Below are 17,292 nucleotides of genomic sequence, written 5' to 3' on the forward strand. Positions count from 1 at the left end.
CTATGGACCATGAATGACTGATGCCCCTTTATTACTGATATATATATAGGGGACATGGCACAGTAGTGCAGGATTGCAGGGTACTCCCAGGGTGCAAATGACACAGTAACCCCGGCACCCCCCTGTACACTGTGTGCGACTAATGTAACATCAGGCGGTGACAGAGCCCGGCCGTTGCAAAGGTGACCGGGCTGACTGGAAGACGTGTGGATCCCTGGCCGGGCTGGAATGCAGGAAGCCGGTCACGTGGTGCGCCGGACGCTTGTGTGTGTTACACAATGCCGGCTCCTCAGGCAGCACCTGACTCCTGTGTCATCCCTGTGTGTGTGCACTTGTCAGGCCAGGACTGCTGCAGAGCACGCTGCTACGTCTCCATAGGTCACGGCCGCGGCATGCCTGAGCCGCCTAGGAGAGTCCAGCGCTGCCCGGCCATTCTATTAAACTGAAGGCAGCTCTGACTCCGCTGACTCCACGGCACACTTGACAACCGCTGGCGGCACACTAGTGTGCCGCGGCACAGCGGTTGAAAAACGCTGCCTTAAAGGATCACAAAAACCCCAAAATATAAATGTTTAGATATGTACTATGAAAGTAAAATTTATGCTTTATTATATGGTTTCACTTTCTTAAAAAGCAAACCAGTACTCTCCTGTTCCATTCAGAGTCGGACTGGGCCACAGGGGTACTGGGGAAACCCCCTCCTCTAGGTATCAGGTTCCAGATTGCGCACTTGAATGATGCATTATGCACGACTATGGTATATTTTCTACAATGCCTTGCTGTTATTATTCTGGTGCATTATCATATATGCACTAGATGTATTTACTATATATATTTATCAAGGGGCCCAGACAATGCACTAATGGTTAGCTAAGCCTCTAAGCATGGGCCCCTTCCACTGCATTTTGCCGGTGGGCCCTTCATGCCCCAGTCCGACAGTGTTTCCATTACAGAGAGATGAAGGTCCTAACATCTCCGTGTAAAACAAGTCTACAAAACAGTCATTCACATTCTTACTGCTTAGAACCCCCCCTCCAAACATGTCAACCGGATACAGAGAAGTGAAAGAGATGATGATGGACATATTCAATAAAGTGTAAGATAATTTTCGTAATATAGTTTTCTTGCTGTTTGAACAAGAGTTCTTTAATACAGGTTGAGTATCCCTTATCCAAAATTCCAAATCACATATTTTTGGTTCCCCTACTGAGATAATGACACATGTGCATATATATTATATATCTATATATACACATAATATATAATATATATGTCATTATCTCGGTAGGGGACCCAAAAATGTGGGATTTTGAATTTTGGATAAGGGATACTCAACCTGTATATGCATTTTAGGTTCTAGACTCAGCTGTACGTTTTAGAGTCACACAAACAAATCAAATATTATGTAAACCTGCAAACTATAATTGAAATCCTCAAATTATGTAGGATGAGTATTCCAAATGACACAGTACAATGGCTCCTGGATATGAATAAAGAGTACAGTTTAGAGGACCCCTCTTGCAATAGATAGTGAAAGCTTAAGCTTGTAATATGTATTCATGCAGACAGAATCTTACCTGCTCTCTTAATCCTCTTTCTTTCCTTTAGCTGATATGGTTTGTGATCGTGTGATAGAGGAATTGCGTTTCCATCTTTGTCACACAAGACTCCCCGTGAATCCCCAACATTTGCCACTGTGAGCTCTTTGTCCGATAACAATGCGATTAAACATGTAGTACCTGCAAAGAAAAGCAGAACAGAATGCTCAGCCCATTACATTCAGAGACAAAGGGGTTTATTGAATGAGGTGCAATTCACAAAATCGCCAATTCCGACAATTTGTGTGTAAATTTTTTTTAAAGCTGAAGGCATTGCCTTAAAGAAAACTGACCAAAAATGGCTGATTTTATAAAATGACACCTCATTATTATTATTCTAATTATTGTTATTAGTAGCAGCAACAGTTTTAACATGACCCCGTACATTCCAACCCTCAGAAGCACATTGCAGTTTTTTATACAAGTGACAATTTAATAGGGCACAGAAGATGGATGCCGTTGTCGGCATGATACAATATAGGAGTTTTGCTTTTGTTTTTAGACCTTGTTATATGTCTTCTGACTGTGGGGGGATGGGGGAGGGGGGATGTCATGGGGTCATCATCATGCCTATTGCTTTTGATGCACTAAGCCAGCTCTTGTCCTTCTCTCGCTAGTGCACCTTCTGTCCTCTCCTGCCCAAAGAACATCCCTCCATTGCCATGCACCAGTGGTAGGCATGTGCTGCAGCAACTACAATCGGGACACATAACCTCCTGAATGTCCCAAAGTTGGGGCAAAATCAATAATTATGGGTTAAACTGACTTGTGTTCCTTTTCAAATACTGTATTGTCTGTCAGTCCTGCTCTATTGCTTCAAATATGCTGTCTAAATACAATACACTATACAACAGTGGTCAGCAAAACTGAAAGACATAAAAACATCAAAAGAACATCCAAAAACCAGTTTTATTCATACTACCTCCCAATTGTCCTGATTCCAGTGGGACAGTCCCATTATTCAGACACTGTCCCACCAACGGGCCGCACTTTTACATAAAAAAATAGGTGTATGAGGACATATCTATATATTCTCTTATCTTTTTAGCTTTACTTTGTGTATAAAACAAAAACAAACAAAAAACTAAGATTTCCTGCAGGACTTCAATGTAGGCGCCCAAGTTATTTATGTTGTCTCAGGAAGAGAAGTGTAACAGATTTTAGCTTGTTTAGACTCCTACAATAATAAATGGTAACTCATAATGCTCAGAGACATCTATTCATTTACTCTATCCTATGGGATATTACTGCTTAGTTATCTAATGCTTTTTGCTTTAGTGAATATCAATAGCTGCTGGCCTAGATAAGAGGTAAAGAGAAACACAAGTGACTCAAAAGAAGCCCGAGGCGGCAACGAGACGCAGACAAAACATTGAATGTTGGTAGAAATGTGGGTTGGTAAAATATACTAGTACACAGACGATTATGTTCTGCTTGTGGGTGCTACACAGAGATATATAACACTGCAGAAAGCCTGAAATAGCACGAAATATGATTCTAAGACCATCAACATAGTTTATTTTGGACACCAGGAGAACAGAGAATCTCCTGTTAATAATTTACACTCTATCTCTTTGTTGTAGTGGCCCTGCCTCTTGCAGCTGCTGATCTTATTATTTGGAAGCCATGCATTGTGCCTGCATCAGTAAATCAAGCCCCCAGCACATGTCCTACTGGCAGCCCTGCAACGCCAATCTCTCACGGACTCTTTTCTTTAACAGATGATCATTTTCCCAGGTGCAATGCATATCTTTTTCAGGTTAACATATTTGTGTGCCTTCGGTTTTTACTATGACAGTAAACGTGTATCTGCTTCTGTTGGCCTCAAGTTACTTAAAATGTGTTAAATCGCTTTTTATACGCTCTAAAATATTTTTCACAGAGATTAAATAGGAGCACATATGTTTGGACTAAGCTCATCTCAGATTGCGGGTTTTGGATGAGGCAATACCAGGACATCTGAATTTGTTTTGGTAAAGTAGTGTCCTCCAGGCAGAGAGAAAAGTGCTGTTTATGTCAACTGAATTTAAATTGCAAACATGCATAAATGTATCCAATAAATGCAGGACTGAACAATCCCTGATTTGGAGAGACTGTAAATGTGTCCCTTTTGGTCTGATCTCTGATGTATAGTCTAAAATGGGGTAAATTAATTCCACAGCTAACCTCTCATAGGTTCCTATACTGAATCTGACACAAAAACAGAATGCCGATTCATTCTCCAAACATTACTAATCAGAATAATTGTATTCTGGGACACCTTGGGGTGTACCATGACCTGGATTTGAACCTTTAGAATGTTACGGAGCTACCGGATGATGAGGTCAAATGGACGCAGTGGATAGGCCCATATGTTTGGCCAAAATTATGCAAATAATCTCACTTTTACTTGCTGTTAAATTGCAAAATGTATTACAATTATTCTGTTTAGTAATATTTGGAGAGTGCACCTGCAATTTTTTTTTCTGCATGTAATACTACAAGTCTCAGCATGATAGCATTTCTTACTATGTTTAGTTAGGGTGTGCAGTCCAGGGCCCCCTACCTATGTATTCTATATTGTGTATATGTATGTACATTTGAAGATGGAAACTCCTTCAGACTGCCTTGGGACCCCTTTCACCTGCTCCTGGGTGTTTTTAATTAGGAACCCTTGCATTTGCAGACCGCATATTGAACAAGGTCCTATTAATGGTAAAACCTGAATAAATATATATAGTATGTCAGTAATGGAGATGAGTTTGGGGCATAGGACCCCTTTGGTTTATGTGGCCGGGCCGCTTCAGGGCATCACAATGTAACACTCAATTTAGCACTTTACAGCACCCTTTTTTTTAGCAATGTAACACTTTTGACACAATAATAATAATAATAATAATAATAATAATAATAATAATAATCTTACACCCATGTAACACTCTTAACACAGCAGATGCTTTTTACTTATCTATCACTCTCTAACACTTTACTTTCTATCTCTAGCCAGCGTGGTACCTTGGGGCAGTTTGGTTGGGCCGGACTGGGGGTGTCCCACATCATGGACTTGAACCTTTAGAGGGTTAGGGACCTACCTGATTATGAGGTCACCTGTACCCAGTGGTTAGGTTCATACTTTTGGCCAAAATTGTGCAAAGAACCTCACTTTTACTTGATACTGCAAAATGTTTTATAATTATTCTGATTAATAATGCTTAGAGAGTGCACCTGCATTTTTTTTCTGTGTGTGGCACAAGTCTCAGCATGGTATCACCTCTCATTATGTTTAGTCCAGGGCAGTCCAGGGTCCCCTACCTATAGGTTCCTTTATATTAGAGTTGTGCGGCGGACACTTTTCGGGTTTTGGATCTGGATCTCCGTTCGTGTAACCCAAAACATAAAAACAGCTAAAATCAGAGAATTTGGTTTTTTTTTTTATCTTATGGTATTATTAAACTTAATAACATTCATTTCCACTCATTTCCAGTCTATTCTGAACACCTCACAACTTTTAGGCCAAAAGGTTGCACCGAGGTCGCTGGATGACTAAGCTAAGCGACACAAGTGGGCGGCACAAACATTTGGCCCATCTAGGAGTGGCACTGCAGTGGCAGACAAGATGGCAGCTTTAGAAACTAGGCCCCAGAGAGCACATAATGAATAGAAAAAAAAGAGGTGCAAGATGGAATTGCGTTTGGGCCCTCCCACCCACCCTTATGTTGTATAAACAGGACATGCACACTTTAACAAACCAATCATTTCAGTGACAGGGTCTGCCACACGACTGTGGCTGAAATTATTGTTTTGTTTGGGCCCCCACCAAAAAAGAAGCAATTAATCCCCCCACCAAAAAAGAAGCAATTAATCTCTCCTTGCACAAACTGGCTCTACAGAGGCAAGATGTCGTCCTCATCCTCCAATTCCTCACCCCTTTCAGGGTTTACATCCTCATCCTCTCAGAGTATTAATTCGTCCCCACTGGAATCCACTATCACAGGTTCCTGTGTACTTTCTCGAGGCAATTGCTGGTGAAGGTCTTCCCGGAGGGATTTATTATTTATTTTGATGAACATCACCTTCATCACCTTCTCCACATTTTGTGGAAGTAACCTGACAAAGGTTACTGGCTGCACTAAACACTATTTCAGAGTACACACTGGAGGGGGGGGGGCAACTTAGGTAAAATAAAGCCAGTTTGTGCAAGGGCCTCCAAATTGCCTTTTTTTCCTGCCAGTATGCATACGGACTGTCTGACATGCCTACTTGGATGCTATCACCGATATAATCCTCCACCATTCTTTCAACGGTAACAGCATCATACGCAGTGACAGTAGACATGTCAGTAATTGTTGGCAGGTCCTTCAGTCTGGACCAGATGTCAACTCGTGCTCCAGAATGCCCTGCATCACCGTCAGCGGGTGGGCTAGGAAATGTTATTCTTTTCCTCGCAGCCCCAGTTGCGGGAGAAAATGAAGGAGCTGTTGACGGGCCACGTTCCGCTTGAGTTGACAATTTTCTCAACAGCAACCGGAAAGAAAGATACTACGTAGGCTTTAAACCTAGGATCGAGCACGGTGGCAAAAATGTAGTGCTCCTGGCAAAGCGAATGAAGGGTTATCCACAAGTCCCACATACTTAGCGGAATCGCTCCATCTTAGCTCCTCCTTCAATTTCTCCAGCTGCTACTGCAAAAGCCTAATGAGGGGAATAACCTGACTCAATCTGGCAGTGTCTGAACTGACTTTATGTGTGGCAAGTTCAAAGGGTTGGAGAACCTTGCACAACACGGAAATCATTCCCCACTGCGCTTGAGTCAGGTGCAATCCTCCTCCTTTGCCTATCTCATAGGTGGATGTATAAGCTTGAATGGCCTTTTGCTGCTCCTCCATCCTCTGAAGCATATAGAGTGTTGAATTCCAACTCGTTACCACCTCTTGCTTCAGGTGATGGCAGGGTAGGTTCAGGAGTGTTTGCTGGTGCTCCAGTCTTCAGCACGCAGTCGTTGAATGTCAAAAGTGGGCCGCAATTTTTCTGGCCACCGACAGCATCTCCTGCACACCCATTGTTTTTATAAAAATTCTGCACCACCAAATTAATTGTATGTGCAAAACATGGGACGTGCTGGAATTTGCCCAGATAATATTGGTGGTGTTGTCAAATATCGCAAATCCCCAGGAGAGTCTAAGTGGCATAAGCCATTGTGTGATGATGTCCCTCAGTTTCCATAAGCGGTGTGCCTCTTATGGAAACCAGTGATACACAGCATAGCCTGCCTAGGTACAAGTTGACGTTTGTGAGATGTTGCTGCTGGTTCCGCTGCTATTGTTGCTGCAGAAAGCAATACATCTACCCAGTGGGCTGTCACAGTCATGTAGTCCTTAGTTTGCCCTGCTCCACTTGTCCACATGTCCGTGGTTAAGTGGACAGTGGGTACAACCGCATTTTTCAGGACACTGAGGACACTTTTCTTAATGTCCCTGTACAGTCCGGGAATCGCTTGTCTAGTGAAGTGGTATCTAGACGGGATTTGGTACCGGGGACACAATACGTCCATCAACTGTCTAAATCCCATTGCACTAATTGCGGATACCGGATGCACGTCTAACACCAGCATAGTTGTTATGGCCTCAGTAATCCGCTTTGCAACAGGGTGACTGCTGTCATATTTCATCTTAATTGCCAAGGACTGTTGGACAATCAACTGCTTAGTTGAAGTAGTACAAGTGGTCTTCCGACTTCCTCTCTGGGATGACGATCGACTCCCAGCAGCAACAGCAGCCATACCACTCAAGGATACTCGGGAGGAATCCTGGATAGGAGAGGACTCGTCAGTCCTGCCAGTGACATGGCCTGCAGGACTACTTATGTTCCTGACTGAGGCGGAAAGTGACGTTGAGGGAGTTGGTGGTGTGGATTGCATGATCAGGAAAAATAAGAATTTACTTACCGATAATTCTATTTCTCATAGTCCGTAGTGGATGCTGGGAACTCCGTAAGGACCATGGGGAATAGCGGCTCCGCAGGAGACTGGGCACAAAAAGTAAAAGCTTTAGACTAGCTGGTGTGCACTGGCTCCTCCCCCTATGACCCTCCTCCAAGCTTCAGTTAAGATACTGTGCCCGGACGAGCGTACATAATAAGGAAGGATCTTGAATCCCGGGTAAGACTCATACCAGCCACACCAATCACACCGTACAACTCGTGATCTGAACCCAGTTAACAGTATGATAACCGTAGGAGCCTCTGAAAAGATGGCTTCCAACAATAAACAACCCGATTTGTTTGTAACAATAACTATATACAAGTATTGCAGACAATCCGCACTTGGGATGGGCGCCCAGCATCCACTACGGACTATGAGAAATAGAATTATCGGTAAGTAAATTCTTATTTTCTCTGACGTCCTAGTGGATGCTGGGAACTCCGTAAGGACCATGGGGATTATACCAAAGCTCCCAAACGGGCGGGAGAGTGCGGATGACTCTGCAGCACCGAATGAGAGAACTCCAGGTCCTCCTCAGCCAGGGTATCAAATTTGTAGAATTTAGCAAACGTGTTTGCCCCTGACCAAGTAGCTGCTCGGCAAAGTTGTAAAGCCGAGACCCCTCGGGCAGCCGCCCAAGATGAGCCCACCTTCCTTGTGGAATGGGCTTTTACAGATTTTGGCTGTGGCAGGCCTGCCACAGAATGTGCAAGTTGAATTGTACTACAAATCCAACGAGCAATCGTCTGCTTAGAAGTAGGAGCACCCAGCTTGTTGGGTGCATACAGTATAAACAGCGAGTCAGATTTTCTGACTCCAGCCGTCCTGGAAACATATATTTTCAGGGCCCTGACTACGTCCAGCAACTTGGAGTCCTCCAAGTCCCTAGTAGCCACAGGTACCACAATAGGTTGATTCATGTGAAACGCTGAAACCACCTTAGGGAGAAATTGAGGACGAGTCCTCAATTCCGCCCTATCCGAATGAAATATCAGGTAAGGGCTTTTATAGGATAAAGCCGCCAATTCTGATACTCTCCTGGCTGAAGCCAGGGCCAACAGCATTACCACTTTCCATGTGAGATATTTCAAATCCACTGTGGCAAGTGGTTCAAACCAATGTGATTTTAGGAACCCTAAAACTACATTGAGATCCCAAGGTGCCACTGGAGGCACAAAAGGAGGCTGTATATGCAGTACCCCTTTGACAAACGTCTGAACTTCAGGCACTGAAGCCAGTTCTTTCTGGAAGAAGATCGACAGGGCCGAGATTTGAACCTTAATGGATCCTAATTTTAGGCCCATAGACAATCCTGTTTGCAGGAAATGTAGGAAACGACCCAGTTGAAATTCCTCCGTAGGGGCCTTCTTGGCCTCACACCACGCAACATATTTTCGCCAAATGCGATGATAATGTTTTGCAGTTACATCCTTCCTGGCCTTGATCAGGGTAGGGATGACTTCATCTGGAATGCCTTTTTCCTTCAGGATCCGGCGTTCAACCGCCATGCCGTCAAACGCAGCCGCGGTAAGTCTTGGAACAGACAAGGTCCCTGCTGGAGCAGGTCCTTCCTTAGAGGTAGAGGCCACGGGTCCTCCGTGAGCATCTCTTGCAGCTCCGGGTACCAAGTTCTTCTTGGCCAATCCGGAGCCACGAGTATCGTTCTTACTCCTCTCCTTCTTATGATTCTCAGTACTTTTGGTATGAGAGGAAGAGGAGGGAACACATATACCGACTGGAACACCCACGGAGTTACCAGAGCGTCCACCGCTATTGCCTGAGGGTCCCTTGACCTGGCGCAATATCTGTCCAGTTTCTTGTTGAGACGGGACGCCATCATGTCCACCTTTGGTTTTTCCCAACGGTTTACAATCACTTGGAAGACTTCTGGATGAAGTCCCCACTCCCCCGGGTGGAGGTCGTGTCTGCTGAGGAAGTCTGCTTCCCAGTTGTCCACTCCCGGAATGAACACTGCTGACAGTGCTATCACATGATTTTCCGCCCAGCGGAGAATCCTTGCAGCTTCTGCCATTGCCCTCCTGCTTCTTGTGCCGCCCTGTCTGTTTACGTGGGCGACAGCCGTGATGTTGTCCGACTGGATCAATACCGGTTGACCCTGAAGCAGAGGCCTTGCTTGACTTAGGGCATTGTAAATGGCCCTTAGCTCTAGGATATTTATGTGAAGAGACGTTTCCATGCTTGACCACAAGCCCTGGAAATTTCTTCCCTGTGTGACTGCTCCCCAGCCTCTCAGGCTGGCATCCGTGGTTACCAGCATCCAATCCTGAATGCCGAATCTGCGGCCCTCTAGAAGATGAGCCTTCTGTAACCACCACAGGAGAGATACCCTTGTCCTTGGAGATAGGGTTATCCGCTGATGCATCTGAAGATGCGATCCGGACCATTTGTCCAGCAGATCCCACTGAAAAGTTCTTGCATGGAATCTTCCGAATGGAATCGCTTCGTAAGAAGCCACCATTTTTCCCAGGACTCTCGTGCACTGATGCACTGACACTTGTCCTGGTTTTAGGAGGTTCCTGACTAGCTCGGATAACTCCCTGGCCTTCTCCTCCGGGAGAAACACCTTTTTCTGGACTGTGTCCAGAATCATCCCTAGGAACAGTAGACGTGTTGTTGGAATCAGCTGTGATTTTGGGATATTTAGAATCCACCCGTGCTGACGTAGCACTACCTGAGATAGTGCTACTCCGACCTCTAACTGTTCCCTGGACCTTGCCCTTATCAGGAGATCGTCCAAGTAAGGGATAATTAATACGCCTTTTCTTCGAAGAAGAATCATCATTTCGGCCATTACCTTGGTAAAGACCCGTGGTGCCGTGGACAATCCAAACGGCAGCGTCTGAAACTGATAATGACAGTTTTGTATCACAAACCTGAGGTACCCTTGGTGAGAAGGGTAGATTGGGACATGGAGATAAGCATCCTTGATGTCTAGAGATACCATATAGTCCCCTTCTTCCAGGTTCGCTATCACTGCTCTGAGTGACTCCATCTTGAATTTGAACCTTTTTATGTAAGTGTTCAAAGATTTTAGATTTAAAATTGGTCTCACCGAGCCGTCCGGCTTCGGTACCACAAACAGCGTGGAATAATACCCCTTTCCCTGTTGTAGGAGGGGTACCTTGATTATCACCTGCTGGGAATACAGCTTGTGAATAGCTTCCAATACTGCCTCCCTGTCGGAGGGAGACGTTGGTAGAGCAGACTTCAGGAACCGGCGAGGGGGAGACGTCTCGAATTCCAATTTGTACCCCTGTGATACTACCTGCAGGATCCAGGGGTCCACTTGCGAGTGAGCCCACTGCGCGCTGAAATTCTTGAGACGGCCCCCCACCGTGCCCGAGTCTGCTTGCAGAGCCCCAGCGTCATGCTGAGGACTTGGCAGAAGCGGGGGAGGGCTTCTGCTCCTGGGAAGAGGCTGCATGGTGCAGTCTTTTTCCCCTTCCTCTGCCCCGGGGCAGGAACGAGCGGCCTTTTTCCCTCTTGCCCTTATAGGGACAAAAGGACTGGGTTTGAAAAGACGGTGTCTTTTTCTGCTGAGAGGTGACCTGGGGTAAAAAGGTGGATTTTCCAGCCGTTGCCGTGGCCACCAGGTCCGATAGACCGACCCCAAATAACTCCTCCCCTTTATACGGCAATACTTCCATATGTCGTTTGGAATCCGCATCACCTGACCACTGTCGCGTCCATAACGTTCTTCTGGCAGAAATGGACATCGCACTTACTCTAGATGCCAGGGTGCAAATATCCCTCTGTGCATCTCGCATATATAGTAATGCATCCTTTAAATGCTCTATAGTTAATAATATACTGTCCCTATCCAGGGTATCAATATTTTCAGTCAGGGAATCCGACCAAGCCACTCCAGCGCTGCACATCCAGGCTGAGGCGATCGCTGGTCGCAGTATAACACCGGTATGTGTGTATATACCTTTTAAGATATTTTCCAGCCTTCTATCAGCTGGTTCCTTGAGAGCGGCCGTATCAGGAGACGGTAACGCCACTTGTTTTGATAAGCGTGTGAGCGCCTTATCTACCCTAGGGGGTGTTTCCCAACGTGCCCTAACCTCTGGCGGGAAAGGGTATAGTGCCAATAATTTATTAGAAATCAGCAGTTTTTTATCGGGGGAAACCCACGCTTTATCACACACCTCATTTAATTCATCTGACTCAGGAAAAACCACTGGTAGTTTTTTCACACCCCACATAATACCCTTTTTTGTGGTACTTGTAGTGTCAGAAATGTTCAATGCCTCCTTCATTGCCGTGATCATGTAACGTGTGGCCCTACTGGACATTACGTTTGTCTCGTCACCGTCGACACTGGATTCAGTATCCGTGTCAGGGTCTGTGTCGACCATCTGAGGTAACGGGCGTTTTAGCGCCCCTGACGGTGTCTGAGACGCCTGAACAGGCACTAATTGATTTGTCGGCTGTCTCATGTCGTCAACAGTTTTTTGCAAAGTGCTGACATTGTCACGTAATTCTTTAATTACTACCATCCAGTCAGGTGTCGACTCCCTAGGGGGTGACATCACTAACACAGGCAATTGCTCTGCTTCCACATCATTTTCCTCCTCATACATGTCGACACAATCGTACCGACACCCAGCACATACACAGGGAATGCTCTGATAGAGGACAGGACCCCACTAGCCCTTTGGGGAGACAGAGGGAGAGTTTGCCAGCACACACCAGAGCGCTATATATATACAGGGATAACCTTATATAAGTGTTACTCCCTGTTATAGCTGCTGTATTTATATATTAGCTGCCAATAGTGCCCCCCTCTCTGTTTTACCCTGTTTCTGTAGTGCAGGACTGCAGGGGAGAGTCAGGGAGCCGTCCTTCCAGCGGAGCTGTGAAAGAAAATGGCGCTTGTGTGCTGAGAAGAAAGGCTCCGCCCCCTTCACGGCGGCCTTTTCTCCCGCTTTTTTCAGGAAACTGGCAGGGGATAAATGCATCCATATAGCCCAGGAGCTATATGTGATGCATTTTTTTTTAGCCATATAAGGTTTTTATATCGTTTTTATTGCGTCTCAGGGCGCTCCCCCCCAGCGCCCTGCACCCTCAGTGACCGGAGTGTGAAGTGTGCTGAGAGCAATGGCGCACAGCTGCAGTGCTGTGCGCTACCTTATTTGAAGACAGAAACGTCTTCTGCCGCCGCTTTCTCCGGACCTCTTCGCTCTTCTGGCTCTGTAAGGGGGCCGGCGGCGCGGCTCCGGGACCCATCCAGGCTGAACCTGTGATCGTCCCTCTGGAGCTAATGTCCAGTAGCCAAGAAGCCCAATCCACTCTGCAGTCAGGTGAGTTCGCTTCTTCTCCCCTTAGTCCCACGATGCAGTGAGCCTGTTGCCAGCAGGACTCACTGAAAATAAAAAACCTATTTAAACTTTTACTTCTAAGCAGCTCAGGAGAGCCACCTAGCTTGCACCCTTCTCGTTCGGGCACAAAAATCTAACTGAGGCTTGGAGGAGGGTCATAGGGGGAGGAGCCAGTGCACACCAGCTAGTCTAAAGCTTTTACTTTTTGTGCCCAGTCTCCTGCGGAGCCGCTATTCCCCATGGTCCTTACGGAGTTCCCAGCATCCACTAGGACGTCAGAGAAAAGGGATTTAAGTGTCAGTGGACTGCTTACGCTCTTACCCAAAGTTTCTGAACTTGACAATGACTTATGATGAATGCGTCGCAGGTGACATATAAGGGAGGATGTTCCTAGGTGGTTAATGTCCTTGCCCCTACTTATTATGGATTGACAAAGGCAACACACGGCTTGACACCTGCTGTCAGGATTTGTGGAGAAATAATTCCACACACCGAAGAGGTGGCTTTTTTGGTATTTTGCCCAGGCATGACAATGGGCTTTTTCATCCCATGGACAACAACTGTCTCCATGGTGCCTTATTCAAACAAACCACATCACCATCATAATCCTCATCGTCCACTTCCTCCTCAGCGCCAGCTACACCAATATCCTTCTCATCCTTGTGTACTTCTACAGTGACATCCTCAATCTCAAAATCAGCAACTGGACTGGTGGAGCTCCTCCCAGCACTTGCAGGGGGCATGCAAATGATGGTAGGAGACTCCTTTCCGTACAGTCTTGGGAAGGTCAAGCCTAGACATTGCAACCACGGACACACTTAGATTCTCCTTGGGGATTTGTGATATTGCACAGTTGGTTTTTCTGGTGCTTTAACAAGATTAATTTTTCTTATTTTTCGAGAGGAAGGAGGGCTTCCATCCTCATGAGAAGCTGAACCATCAGTCATGAACATAGGCCAAGGTCTTAGCCTTTCCTTGTCACTTGGTGTCGTGAATGGCATATTGCCAATTTTACGTTTCTCATCAGATAATTTCTTTTTTTTTCTGTTTATTAATTTTTGCTCCTTGGACTACTTATGTTCCTGACTGAGGAGGAAAGTGACGTTGAGGGAGTTGGTGGTGTGGATTGCATGAGCAGGAAAAAGGGATTTAAGTGTCAGTGGACTGCTTACGCTCTTACCCAAAGTTTCTGAACTTGACAATGACTTATGATGAATGCGTCGCAGGTGACATATAAGGGAGGATGTTCCTAGGTGGTTAATGTCCTTGCCCCTACTTATTATGGATTGACAAAGGCAACACACGGCTTGACACCTGCTGTCAGGATTTGTGGAGAAATAATTCCACACACCGAAGAGGTGGCTTTTTTGGTATTTTGCCCAGGCATGACAATGGGCTTTTTCATCCCATGGACAACAACTGTCTCCATGGTGCCTTATTCAAACAAACCACATCACCATCATAATCCTCATCGTCCACTTCCTCCTCAGCGCCAGCTACACCAATATCCTTCTCATCCTTGTGTACTTCTACAGTGACATCCTCAATCTCAAAATCAGCAACTGGACTGGTGGAGCTCCTCCCAGCACTTGCAGGGGGCATGCAAATGATGGTAAGAGACTCCTTTCCGTACAGTCTTGGGAAGGTCAAGCCTAGACATTGCAACCACGGACACACATAGATTCTCCTTGGGGATTTGTGATATTGCACAGTTGGTTTTTCTGGTGCTTTAACAAGATTCATTTTTCTTATTTTTCGAGAGGAAGGAGGGCTTCCATCCTCATAAGAAGCTGAACCATCAGTCATGAACATAGGCCAAGGTCTTAGCCTTTCCTTGTCACTTGGTGTCGTGAATGGCATATTGCCAATTTTACGTTTCTCATCAGATAATTTCTTTTTTTTCTGTTTATTAATTTTTGCTCCTTGGATTTTACACGACCTCTGTGACATTGGGCATTGGCCTTAGCAGACGCCGTTGATGGAATTGCATCATAAATTTCATGACTAGTGGCAGCAGCAGCAGCTTCAGCACTAGTACTAGGAATTGGAAGTGATTCCTGATCTTCCACTATTTTTTCCTCCAAATGTTTGTCCTCCTTTTCACAGGACATCACCCCTTTATTATTACAGCACACAGAACAGTGCTCCTTTCTTTTCACAGCACCCCTGTAATTGTACAGTATACAAGACAGGGCCAGTGTAATTTTATTTTAACAACAACATCCCTGTATTTGGACCAGTGTACTTTTATTTTAAAAGCAGCCCTGTATTTTTACAGCATACAGGACCAGTGTACTTTTATTTTAACAACAGCACCCCTATATTTTTACAGCATACAGGACCAGTGTAATTGTATTTTAACAACAGCACCCCTGCATTTGGGCCTGTGTACTTTTATTTTAACAACAGCACCCTGTATTTTTACAGCATGCAGGACCAGTGTACTTTTATTTTAACAACAGCACCCCTGTATTTTTACAAGACAGGGCTAGTGTACTTTTATTTTAACAACAGCACTCCTGTATTTTTACAGCATACAAGACAGGGCCAGTGTACATTTAGTTTCACTGCACCCCTGAATTTTTACAGCATACAAGTCAGGGCCAGTGTACATTTAGTTTCACTGTACTCCTGAATTTTTACAGCATACAAGACAGGGCCAGTGTACATTTATTTTCACTGCACCGTTGAATTTTTACAGCATACAAGACAGGGCCAGTGTACATTTATTTTCACTGTACCCTTGAATTTTTACAGCATACAAGACAGGGCCAGTGTACTGTACATTTATTTTCAATGCACCCCTGAATTTTCACAGCATACAGGAGGACAGTGCCCCTGCCCCCTGTATAGCACATTGACAGCCAGCACAGCAACACCCATGTACAGCTGCAGCACCCCTAACAGCAGATGAAACACCAGTGACAGCCAGGACAGCACCCCTAACATCACTGGGACACCACAGTGACAAGACAGCACCCCTAGAGAGCACACACTGACCCCACCCGACGCCACCACCCACAGAGAGAGACAGAGGTCTGTCTCCCTCACTCTCCAAGTCCGGAGTGAAAATGGCGGTGACATGCAGCTCTTTATATGTAATCCAAAACCCACGATAATCTGACAGCGGGATTATGACGTTTTGCCTTGTTCTGGTTTCCGAGTCTGGCGGGAAATCCCGAGCCAGACTCGGTTCCCGACTCGGAACGTGAAGTTCTGGGGAAAGTTCGGTTCTCTGAGAACCAAACCTGCTCATCTCTACTTTATATATAATTTCATTTGTATACATTTCCATTATTTAGTGCTCTGTAGAAATTCTGTTATCTGGAGGTCTGCTGAGGTGCATGCTCAGGTGCACTTCTGCTGGACGGTGCTGTGAGCATCATCTCTCAGGCTGGGGAGGCAGGGAGTACATGGTTTGTCATTATTTGCAGGAGAGTTTGGCTAGTTAAAGATGCGATTACCACTCTGCGTCAATCTGAGGAGTGCACCAGTAATAACTAAAACAGAGATATTGGGTTACACTTCTAAATCGGTACCTATTTTTGCCTCACTGCAATACTAAAATGTTTTTGTAACAAAACTAAGTCTCCCAGTTTGGGAATTGAAAATATTAGGATGTATAATTAGCTTTAAGGCCTTATACCTTATGACCTCCATCTGTGCTTCTCATAGCAACAACAGTTTCATCACTGGTCCTTCTCTTCTAAGTTAATTGTGTTATGTTTTAACTACAAATGCTTTATTATTGCTACTAATAGGATATTAATAATCAATAGGTACATTTTTTTTAAATATAGCACTTACTGCATATTATAGAATGGCATTTAAAAAGCAATTCCATAATTGGCCAGTTATTACTTCTATACTTCAGGAGCAGAAGCCAGTGACTAGAGCCACTAGTTCTGTTTGCTAGTTATACAATGGCTCTAGAGAAATAAACTGCCTAAACCTATTAAGCATATAAATACGTGTGCTAATAATGGTGATTTGTTTTTTTATTGCTATTATTGCAGCAATTTATCATTAAAATCTGTCCAGAGAAAATCCTGTCCGAAGTGGTAAAAAGTTTACTATTAAGAGAAGAAATAACAATCATAGAAGTTTAGTGTAAATGGGATGTACGGTCCTGGATGTACTGTATGAGCTTCATGTCACATACAGGTGGGGTTGGCCTCACAATTTTCAAACATCAGTTTGACTCAACCATTATCCATGCTCTTCCCAATGTTTAAATGGCTTTACTCCTGCCTTTATAGTTCTCTAATATCCCCAATACCACGATGCACTGCAGGTATTTCATGTTGAACATTGCCCTCATGTTAATGAGTACACAAACTGCCTGCCTCGTCAAGACTCATCTCCTGAGATTTGCTGTTAATATTAACAC

General features: G+C 45.0%; 1 protein-coding gene across 1 annotated transcript in view; it reads right to left on the reverse strand.

Moving 5' to 3' along the window:
- Positions 1-17,292, reverse strand: part of PPM1L (protein phosphatase, Mg2+/Mn2+ dependent 1L) — a 407,817-nt gene that overhangs the window by 26,783 nt on the left and 363,742 nt on the right. The window contains exon 3 of the mRNA XM_063916170.1: positions 1,578-1,739. Coding sequence (XP_063772240.1) covers positions 1,578-1,739 — 162 coding nt within the window. The remainder of the gene's footprint in view (positions 1-1,577; positions 1,740-17,292) is intronic.

The sequence above is a fragment of the Pseudophryne corroboree genome, chromosome 4 (assembly GCF_028390025.1).
Source record: "Pseudophryne corroboree isolate aPseCor3 chromosome 4, aPseCor3.hap2, whole genome shotgun sequence".
NCBI lineage: Eukaryota > Metazoa > Chordata > Amphibia > Anura > Myobatrachidae > Pseudophryne > Pseudophryne corroboree.